The 10,735-nt window shown below is 40.6% G+C and overlaps 2 protein-coding genes across 3 annotated transcripts in view; both read right to left on the bottom strand.

The window, feature by feature from the left end:
- slain1a (SLAIN motif family, member 1a) overlaps window positions 1–120 on the bottom strand; it is a gene marked incomplete at its 5' end in the record, with an annotated part of 11,377 nt that extends 11,257 nt beyond the window's left edge. Inside the window, one exon of the mRNA XM_084478888.1 lies at window positions 1–120. This exon is cut by the window's left edge and continues 350 nt beyond it. Coding sequence (XP_084335014.1) covers window positions 1–120 — 120 coding nt within the window.
- An 864-nt stretch (window positions 121–984) lies between these two features.
- On the bottom strand, window positions 985–9,995 carry scel (sciellin). 2 transcript variants are annotated; one of them, XM_084478643.1, is made up of 28 exons: window positions 9,976–9,995; window positions 8,537–8,595; window positions 8,299–8,386; window positions 7,780–7,839; window positions 7,514–7,570; window positions 7,307–7,342; window positions 7,144–7,197; window positions 6,896–6,913; window positions 6,725–6,772; window positions 6,551–6,619; window positions 6,404–6,451; window positions 6,071–6,139; window positions 5,787–5,822; window positions 5,665–5,697; window positions 5,510–5,545; window positions 5,341–5,406; window positions 5,196–5,243; window positions 5,059–5,100; window positions 4,843–4,908; window positions 4,562–4,612; window positions 4,404–4,457; window positions 3,573–3,632; window positions 3,168–3,221; window positions 2,809–2,874; window positions 2,552–2,626; window positions 1,883–1,991; window positions 1,475–1,577; window positions 985–1,253 (listed from the first exon to the last, which is right to left on the bottom strand). In XM_084478643.1, exons 2-28 carry the CDS (start codon window positions 8,571–8,573, stop codon window positions 1,237–1,239), a joined length of 1,500 nt encoding a protein of 499 aa, XP_084334769.1. In that variant the 5' UTR covers window positions 8,574–8,595; window positions 9,976–9,995; the 3' UTR covers window positions 985–1,236. The 2 variants fall into 2 exon arrangements, with proteins under 2 accessions (XP_084334769.1, XP_084334770.1); XM_084478644.1 differs by lacking the exons at window positions 7,307–7,342; window positions 7,514–7,570.
- Window positions 9,996–10,735: the final 740 nt, after the last annotated feature.

The following is a 10,735-nucleotide window of genomic DNA, read 5'->3' as shown; positions in this document are numbered from 1 at the left end:
TTGCTTCTCCAATTTTCGCACCAATTCCTGCAGCTTTATCACTTCGAGCTCCGCGTTCGCTATTTTACTGTTCCCGTTCACGTCGGCCATCATCTGGGGGTTCAACACTTCTGCTTCCATGAGGAAAACACATTGATAACGGCAAATGAAAACCCCGGCCTATACGCGTGGACGGTAGAGGGTCCTGGCTCTCAGTTCAATGACAAGTGTCCAGATCTCCCCCCCTGGTTGTAGGCACTACACGTTCCGATTTGAGCACAAGAGCCGTGTGGCTCGGCCCCCCTCCAGAGATGCTGCGCGGCGCGAGACAGACGGCTGGAGGACCGCGGTCCAACCAGGAGAAAGCATCCCGGCTGCCTCCACCTGATTGGTCCACTTTAAGCACTTAAAATCACATCACACCATCACAATTGTGGATTTATGTTTACAGGGAAATAAACCGACAACTTAGACCTTCCGTTCCTTTTTAGATTTCAGAAAAATGTTGATTAGCGTCTTCTATTTCATTCCGTTGTTTCCTAATGTATTGTATTATATTATGTTTTGTTCCGTTTTATTATATTCATGTGTAGTCCATAGTCAGTGTAGGCCTAATTCATTGTTATTGGATTCACTAATTAACATCCCCATCATTAACTATTTTGCTATTATCTCGGCTACTCATTTAGCAGATGCTTAAATCCAAATCGACTTCACAGTCAATTTAGATCTCAAGAGGATTAGACGAGGCATCTGGCTCCAGAATACCTAGGTATGAAGTTATGCATACGAATTTTTTCATTCAATTAAAATGCATTCAAAAATGTACAGACCGAAAGGCATTGTGTATTGTGTATGTATTTTATTGATATTCAATATTAATATTAATACCTTTATTGCACGTACTAATAAGCCCCCGGCCCAAAATTCTTGCTATATTTCAAAGTGTGGTAAAAGATCATATTTAAAGTAGGATGAATACACAGATACAAACATAAACAGGTAGTGATGTCATTAAAGACCAGTATGTCTTTAAAAAGAATAAAAAATGAGTCAAACCCCCATCATAACTGCTGATAGACACTACGTATACACTTTTAATCATTTAGCACCCAACCTTTTGACTATAACATGTCTAGTATGTGTCACATCCACATGTATAAGATAACCCATTTCACCCTGGAGCATAGAGTACCTAAACAGAAGTTACATCATGAGCCTATTATCCATGGAAGGTCTTCACAGAAGGTCTGACGGTCAACGCCGCCATTTTTCTGCAAAAACAGCAAAAGTTATTGAATTATTCCAGTCGATTAATTTGTATTGTTCTTATTTAACGTGCAGAATGCTAGCGCGGAGAACCACCCGGATCACGTGACCTCACGTTGTGTCGTGAAACAGAATGTGAGGAGGGTGGTCTCAAACGGCTGATGGGAAGCTACCTATTTAACACAACGTTTTACATGTGGCCCGTGTGAGTGTTGTTGTTGTATACCTCTGGTGACCTCGAAGCATCTGTCACAGTGCACGGTGCGCCTGTAGATCCACAGGCTGTCCCCGGCCTTCAGGTCCCCCAGGGTGTTCTTGCACACCTCACACTGAAGGAGCACATGTTATATTACACATGTTATCTTGCACATGTTATATGAGACGGGAGCTCCTGGGCCCAGCGTGGACTCTCCTCGAGGCTGCTGATTGGCTGATAGATACGGAGCACTTCTATGGTGATTGATGATTACGAGTTGTACATTTGTTTATATGTGCACATATTTGACCGTCAGGTTGTCTTACCACATGGGCAATAGAGAGTTATGTTTCTTTGAGTTGAGTTTTCTTGTGAGTTTTAAAATGTAGCTCTTAGCGTGTTTTTAGTATGTAAACGCGGCCTTGTGTTGTTCTCTACCTTGAAGCAGGATGCGTGACAGTTGATCTTCATGTCGTCCAGGACCATCTTAGCCTCGGTGTTGAAGGGCTTTCGGCAGTAGGAGCACAGATCTTTCTCCATCACGGTCCTGCATAGGTCACGGGTCACATGGAACAAGAAGAGACGATCAGCATTGGAAATGGAGTATGCCAATAACAATGGACACCTGTTACTACACTAAGCTACTGAAATACCAGCCACTGGTGAGTCGTATAGGCCAACTAGGTTACCAATGTCAACTCATATCGTTAATCTTTGGAAGCTTAGGCCATATTCACAAAAATGTGGTTAGGGGGACTGCGGTTGGGGGGATTAATAAAGAAGGAAGCAAAATTCTGCTCTGTATCAGCCACCATAGGTAGCATGAGAATCTGGAGGCAAAGATGTTTTGTTTATCCTCAAGTGTTCGGTGTTTAATAACTTAAATTTATCATGTAGGCCTTGCAAAGGCTTGTAGCTTGATGAACCGTCACATTATCAGTATTTCTTCCCAAAATGTTTGGATCTTTTTTCTAAATTATTTTTTGTAAATGTGGATCCAAATAAAAGCATTTATATGTATGTGTGTGTGTGTGTGTGTGTGTGTGTGTGTGTGTGTGTGTGTGTGTGTGTGTGTTAGCATGAGTTAGCAGGAGTGTGTGTGCGCACCTCTCAGGAGCTGAATACACAGTCTGGATGTTGGATTTGGAAGAGAAGGAGTCCCCATCCAAGTAGTCATCCATCCTTTTGTGTAAACAAAAACATGAGATTGAACCCATGACCTTTGGGCTAGGGGTCTCACAACCCTAAACTATCCTGCAAACTTCATATTGTAGTTTGTAAGTTCATGATGTGGCATGAATAGTAGGGACCAAATCTGTAATAATATGCTGTATCCATCACACTGTAGCTGTGTTATTCCATACCTGCTGTCCTTGTATGTTGTGGAGGTGGTGGTGTAGACTGAAGGGCTGATAGTGGTGTACTCGTAACTAGGAAGTCACCAAACATGGTATGAGATTAATCAGAAATTAATAAATACACTGTATTAAAATAATACATGCTAATCTATTCAACAATTTTATTACATGATGCCAAATAATCAAAACCTCTGACCATGTCACATATTTTATAGTATAAATAATTATTTGATATCAAACATGAAAACATGCCTCTCTCACATTATGATTATTATATAATTATATCATTGTAAACATTATACATATTATTAATATGAATACATACTGTTATAATATTTATATAATATTAATAATTCTGAACATACCTGGGGTCTAGTCCACTGCTGGAGTAGGTCCTGGTGGTGCTGCTGTATTTATCACTGTGTGGGGAGACAGAAGTTAAATTTAGAACAGAACAGGTTTCTCTCTCTCTCTCTCTCTCTCTCTCTCTCTCTCTCTCTCTCTCTCTCTCTCTCTCTCTCTCTCTCTCTCTCTCTCTCTCTCTCTCTCTCTCTCTCTCTTCTCTCTCTCTCTCTCTCTCTCTCTCTCTCTCTCTCTCTCACACGCACACACTTTGCTCTTTGCTCACTCTCTTTTTTCTCAATCTTTCAATCTCTCTCTCACTTACAGTACTATATTACTATTTTATTGGTATATGATTAATATGATTCATATGAATATAAACTGTTATGATATTCATATAGTATTAATAATTATGAACATGAACATACCTGGGGTCTAGTCCACTGCTGGTGTAGGTCCTGGTGGTGGTGGTGCTGCTGTATTTATCACTGTGTGGGTGTCATAGCCACAGCTGTTAAGCTGTGTTGTCCTCCAGCGTCACACACTCCACTGTCTGTCTCTGGGCTTTGCCTGCCACTCAACTGCTCACACCTGGCCTGCGTCAACTAATCAACCCCCCTTCATACACACCTGGTTTCCCTGCAGTCGTCGCCCGATCGTACGATCATACTTCGATATATACCGTGGTAGATATTTGTACCTGGCTCTAGTATCCACACTTACTAGCCTATATTATATAGGCTAGTATATAATGGTGTATATATATACACCTTTGTTCTTTTTCTTTTACTGGTGGTTTTTGGATCACCACCACCACCACCCGCCTGCCTGCTGCACTCACTCCAGCCTGCTCCAACCTGCCACCCTGCCTCACTCCTGATCACAACCAATGAACCTGTTCACCTTCAATTCCAACTCCTGTCCTGCCTCTGTGATCTGCTCTTGGGTCCAGCAGCTATCACTCCCCCCAATAACAGTGGGGAGAGTTTATTTATAACACATCCATATATTAAAATATCTCTCTCTCTATTTGACTCTCTCACTCTGATTTGATTGATGTTGGTAGAAAGGGCTTGCTACAAATTGAACTTATATCCTCATGATTATTGTATATATTATAAGTTATGTATGTATTGAAGATGGTAGATATGCTGTCTGCGTCACCTTCTATTATTTGTATCATTATTATTATTATTATTATTATATTATCATGTTATTCATTATTAGAGGATAATCATGATTAACATGAATCTTCATACCTGAAGTCTGGCTCGCTGCTGGTGACGGTGGGGCTGTAGCTGCTGTATTTGTCACTATGAGGGAGAGAGAGAGTGAATCGACATATATTTAAACTTATCAAAATATGTTTACTGAATTCTACCTATGTAACTCTGTGTGTATCTACACAGGAGCGTACCTGAGGGAGCTCTCCACAGTTTTCACTTCTCTCCTTGTGATGCTTGTAGTGCTGTTGATATAAATACAGGTACGTGAGCCGATTGTGCTTATATTGATTTCTCTGTGTGTGTTTTACTGGTTTGTGAAAGTGAATGGCAGTGGATGAGGAGTCATATCCCCACCACGCTCATACACTATCCAAACGCTTTGTATGTCTTTGAAAGCACTGTATTAAGGCCATGAATTATTGTCATTAATGTTATTGTGATGAAGTTGGTATACACATGGGGTTCGCCTCACCTGCTAGACGGAGAGAGGCCAGTAATGGACTTTGGCAGCAGGGTGTCATACAACTGGTCCTCACTGCTGAAAGGTCAAACGTACATATGGTCATTGTCCAAAATACTACTTTGCTACAAGGGGGCTGCACACATGATGACAAAAACACATTTTGAGATCTAAGGTTTTGAAATCACAAAGATAATGCAAGCATGTAGCCTGTTTGATGCATCTTACGAGGAGTAGCTCCTTGTTGTGGGGGTAGATGGAAAAACATCTCTGAAAAGAAAATCCATTGAAAGTTATTTGTTAGCCATTAGTTATCGGCAATGGTGATGCTTTTGTGCGTGTCTATCTTTAATTTCTGAACTCACTCATTGGGGCTTTCCACTTTCACGACAGAAGTTGTGGTTACAGTGGTGCTGCAAATCAAGAAATGGGATAGTAGTGTTAGTAGAGGTCCAGTAGGGTTAGGGGATGGATGGATGGATGGATAGACAGACAGATAGATTGCCTCACCTGACAGAGGAGTTGGGGTCAGACTTAATAGAAGGTATTATGCTGTCAAACAGTTTGTCTTCAGCACTGTAATGTTTTTTAGAATAGTTAGTCGTCAATACTTTCTTGTCATATTTTTCTCTCCAAACAGACTGTTCTTGTGTTTTCACTAAACAGCAAACACACTAACCTTGAGGAAGTCCTTGTTTTGGTCGTATAGGTAGTCCTGAAGAGGAACATGGAAAACAATATCTTTAGCCAAGTGACTGACAGACCCCACAATGAACTCTGTTCAGATTTTCAAAATTGTCTTCCCCATCCAAACTGTTTTTAAGTCAATCTTACCCATCGGTGCTGGATTTGACTGTCCCAGGCTTGCTATAATGAAGAAATACACCAGAATTACAATCTTGTGTTTGCATGTAATATGTCCAAAAAGTAAACGTTTGAAAAGCAATTCACGCTACCTTTTAAAAGTCAGGGTATCGTAGGGGTCTTCAGCCCTGTAAAATAACAATAAAGGATTCATATAAGAATGCAGAGATATGAATATATATGTAATCCTATACAGACCTATATTCATATCAACTATATGACCTGAAATACAGTTTGAGATATGAATGTAGGACTGTATATGTAATCCTATGCAGATTTGCATTCATATCTGACCTGAAATAAAGTTTGAGATATGAAGGTAGGACTTTATATTAATATCCAATATACAGTCATATTTTAATGGTATGCATCTTACCCTTTAACGCTGGTTATTGTTGTCTCGGTCACCTTGGTGGACGATGGTGACAAGGGAGAGTATGGGGCCCTGTGAAAGTAGATAAATATATTGTTATGAGATAAGATTAAATAAGATGGGTAATGCAGACATCCCAAGGGAAAATTAAGGCAAATAAGCAGCACACAGCAGCACAAAAACAAAAACATACAAATATGATATAAATATACAAAAACGATTAATTTGAAATTAACAAATATGAATTGATCAATAATTGAACAATATATATATATATCGATATATATGTCATATTTATTGGTACTTCAAATGCAGTCCTGGCAATGTGCTTCTTACCCCTTGAGTGAGCTCTTGCCATCAGAGAACACGCGATCGGTGAAAGACCTGTGGGCAGGACCGATGAGTGAACTGTCATTCCTTCTGCACTGTGATACAATGGAGGCCGGTGGTATAAGGCCGTGTAATGTGAGCTGTTCACTATACCTGGTGGATGTAGTGGTTGTTGTCTCGGTCTTCTTGCCATTTTCACTAAAGGTGGTGCTGGTGGTGCTACTGTAGGCGTTAAGCAGCGGAGGAGAATCACATTACAGCCTGAACAGACACAGGTTTTCACAGTGATGTTTCAGGTTTACATACAGCCTATGTTTAGGGTCTTACCTTGTCTTGGGACTTCCTGTGACGGTAGAAGTGCTGGAGATGGAGGACCTGGAGTGACATTGAGAAGGATACCGCTTCAACGTCAATATGCAATATTCAATACGTGATTCTCCAGCAATTGTTTCTGTTATTGAACGTTGCAGAGGGCAGGGGATCTAGAGAGTGTCTCACCTCGGGGATGGCAGGGTACTGTGGTGGCAAGGACACAAAACAAATCATTCATTATCATTCATGACATATAACAACAACGTGTCATAGTGCTGCCTTCTTGGCCGGGTCATTCTTGGAAAAGATTTTTAACGTCAATGTCAATTTTTACCTGGTTAAATGACGGATATCGATTGATTGATTGAATAACGGTGTATTATTATATTATAATTATTCAAGTATTATGATGTATTGTTAGTATTTTTTTGTACCTCCATTTGTTGGTGGTGGTCCTACTAGTGGAGGTCCTGGTGCTCGGAGATGTGCTGCAGATGAGAGACGTGTATCGTTAGCATATGATGTGCCCGGACGTTGATTAATAAATCAATACGTCTTTCAGGGGGATATCTGTGGCCCAGACACACGCACACCCACCTGATCTTGTCCAGTTCATCCTGACTGGCACTAAATCTGAGAATAGGAAGAAAAACAACGCCAAACCACCAACAAAACACTGTCTTTAAACACAGCCGGGATGTTAATGGTGGTGGCTAAACGGCACCCAGCTGTGTGGGTGTGTTTAGCCACTCTCCATGTTAATGTTATGAGTGTTGTGAGTGATGATTAGTGCCGAGGTCCTACCTCTTGGTTAGAGACTGAACATAACTTGCGCCTGTGGTTGTCTTTTCAGGCACATTTCTGCTCGCAAAAATAAAAATGAAATGAAAGAATCGGTTGTGAGTGAAAAGTGAAAACTCTATGTTTCAAGTTACAATTGTTATTAGTTAGCCAACAGTAGTATTAGTATTATTATCAGAAAAGAAGAACAAAAATATATTTGAAAATACTTTTTCACATTTTAAACCAATAACGTTGGCATAAAATAACCCAGAAATATGTTAAATTACCTGTCGCTGGTCACAGTGGAAACGTGGCCCAGAATAGTCTTTCCAAAGTTAGGATCTCGACTATGGGAGAAAAAGAGAATTCATTCACATAAAAAAAGATGACGATTTAAAGTATTCTATTCACCCTTGCTGAACATAATAAGCAGGCCACCTTACTTATCAACTATGAAAGGGAGGTAGGTATGTGACCCGTACCTATTGAGCTATGACCTGCACATTCCAAGTGCTTTAGACTCTATTGATATGGATCACACCCAAAGCTTTGTCTATGCACCTACTGCGTGTGTGTGTATATATGTGTGTGTGTGTGTGTGTGTGTGTGTGTGTGTGTGTGTGTGTGTGTGTGTGTCTGAATGTGTGTATATGTTGTATGTATGTAGGCCTATGCACAGTATGTATGTAAGTATGTAAGGATGTATGTTGGTCAGTATGTATGTATGTATGTATGTGTACGTATGTATGTATGTATGTATGGATGGATGGATGTACATATGTATGCATTGTGTATGTGGGACTTACTCAATGTCTTCATCCTCCTCCTCATCCTTGCGGATCCAGCTGTTGTCCTTCAGCCTGGAGGTCTTCACATGAGTGGTACTGGAGGTGGCTGCATCAGGAATATTAAGTTAATATGGATTTAAGGGTTTTTTGGGGGGTTGGGAAAGAGCAACATTTGGATAGGCTATATAAATTATTGAATGACTATATCATGTCATTGGTGTATCACAACATAACGAGTGAATTGCACAATACTTACAAGATGGGATGAACTTTTTTGGGTAGGCGTAAGACATGTCGGCAGTGTTGTGGTTGTCCCTATCAAAGAGAGCAAAAAAGTACTTTTCAATATTTCTGTATGTCAGCCACTAGAGGACGCTGTTGGCTCTTGTTCCAGTCGATTTCGTGTGACATCAGCCGGGTATCTGATATCCTCAAATGGTCAACTGCGAGCGAGTCAGCGACGATACAATCAGCTCGATCGGGATTCTAAAAATCGCTTTATCTACCAGCGGTCTTCCCCGTCTTCCCCTGCATCCACGTACAAGCTCATGCACATACAAGTTCCGGCGGAACACCCATGCCTATTCATTTCATTGTGCCAACAGAGTAGGCTAATGACAGAGAACTAGAATCTTGGCTGCCAGACTGAGATCCAAACCAGTTTGCCCTGATCTTGTCCATGTGGTGGTGACACACCCATCCACCATAACACTCCCTCTCCGAACACACCTTTGGGCGAGGGGGACATCAGCAACATTCCATTAGGCGTTCATGATAATAATATATATCCTGCCTCCCGCAGGCATGCTATGGGACACACACTGTACAGTGCAAACACTAGACATATGGAGATTTGGGGCTCAACCATGTCCATCCCAACTATTGTCATTCACATGAATCGGAAATATGGCACACAAATGAATGCCCTTTGGAATATCTGAAGTGGTTAAAAAAATAAAGTTGTCAAAGCTTATAAAGCTTCATTAGAAATATGTGTGAGTGGTGACACCATGTTGAGACTGTTACCTATAGACAAGAGACAGCCCAAGACAATACTTTCAAAATGTTGTTAAAGTAAAAAATCTTTACAAATCTCCTGCCTGCTTGACATTCTGTATTCACATTACAGAATGTCAGATGTATAATATCAGATAAGATCAAATCAGATCACGTTCTGATGGTGGTAACAGTTCTTTAAAGTTTTAAATAAATCATTTGTTTAGTCAGCGTGTGGTTTCCATACAGGTTTGGGAGAGAACAGATTGTACTTAGATTTGCTTGTGGTTTTCTGTGACACGATGTAATTCACCACATCCTGGCAATTATAAAATTGTTGGCTTAATATAAATCGGAGATGAATAGGACTACAGTACGACTCCAAAACATTTAACGCATCTCCTCTACAGTGAAATGACAATAAAATACTTAATATCAATAATCAATTATTACCAGCACCATCCATGAATCAACTCTGCTTATTCGATAAGTGATCACATTGTCAACTTGTCATCAACACTTCACCAGTCCACTATTTCACCTGTTATCCTCATAAGCCCAGTGGTGATTATTACTTCAAACAACCCATTCCCTCAAGCACATATTACACATGTCTGCGTTACACACGTCTGTATGTCTGAAAGTCATTTGCAAAACAATTACCGGCATATAAAAATACCCAACACAGAGACTACATACCTTGGGGATTTCACGAGAGCTCTGAAGTATTGTCTGTTACTCCACTCAACTGTCACAACCTTACGTTGCTCCCAGTGCTTTTGACCTCAAGGGAGGAGATTTCAAGGCCACCTGGGGGTGTGGTCTAAGACAAGGAGCATAAGTAATAGTATGGGGAGGGATCCTCTCTCGCCCTTTCTCTGCCCTGCCCTCTGCTCTCTCTCGGTCCACATTTTAATGTTGTTTGATCCCTTTCCTTGGTGCAAAGCGTTGTTTTATGTGTGTGTGTGTGTGTGTGTGTGTGTGTGTGTGTGTGTGTGTGTGTGTGTGTGTGTGCATTAGTGTGTATGTGTATGTGTGTGTACATATGTGTGTGTGTGTCTGTATTTTTCTTGATCTGTCGGAGGGAAGTAGGTGGAGTACATTTCAATGGGAGTTCTAATGCATACCTGCAATGGGCGAAACGAGATGACCTCAGAAAGCTAATTACTATTGATATCACTGGACCACAGAACCTGTTATACATGAGTCATGAACAATACAATAAGTTATGTATAACTGAAACACATTCCTGGTACACTGAAAACCCTCTGTGTGGAATACTGTAAACAGAGGTTAACAATGATATGATTGTGTTATCTGTTAAACTTTGAACTACTGTCTTTGTGCTGTAGCAAATTTATGTCCGACAGGGTGTGTAGTACACATCAGAGATAACAGCTTATCTCTTAGTGTTTTTGCAGTAGACACGTTTTTGTTCAATAACAATATTTTCTATGCA

Source organism: Micromesistius poutassou (assembly GCF_964030765.1).
Source record: "Micromesistius poutassou genome assembly, chromosome: 14".
NCBI lineage: Eukaryota > Metazoa > Chordata > Actinopteri > Gadiformes > Gadidae > Micromesistius > Micromesistius poutassou.
Note: the sequence above shows the minus strand (reverse complement) of the source record. Positions and strands in the feature narration are given on the sequence as shown.

Coding starts and splice junctions, on each gene's coding strand:
- scel (XM_084478643.1), bottom strand. CDS start 8,573: ATGTCTTACGCCTACCCAAAAAAGTTCATCCCATCTT. Junction 5,698..5,786: donor GATACCCTGACTTTTAAAAG/GTAGCGTGAATT, acceptor TCTTCATTATAG/CAAGCCTGGGACAGTCAAAT. Junction 1,578..1,882: donor GTCACGCATCCTGCTTCAAG/GTAGAGAACAAC, acceptor GTGCTCCTTCAG/TGTGAGGTGTGCAAGAACAC.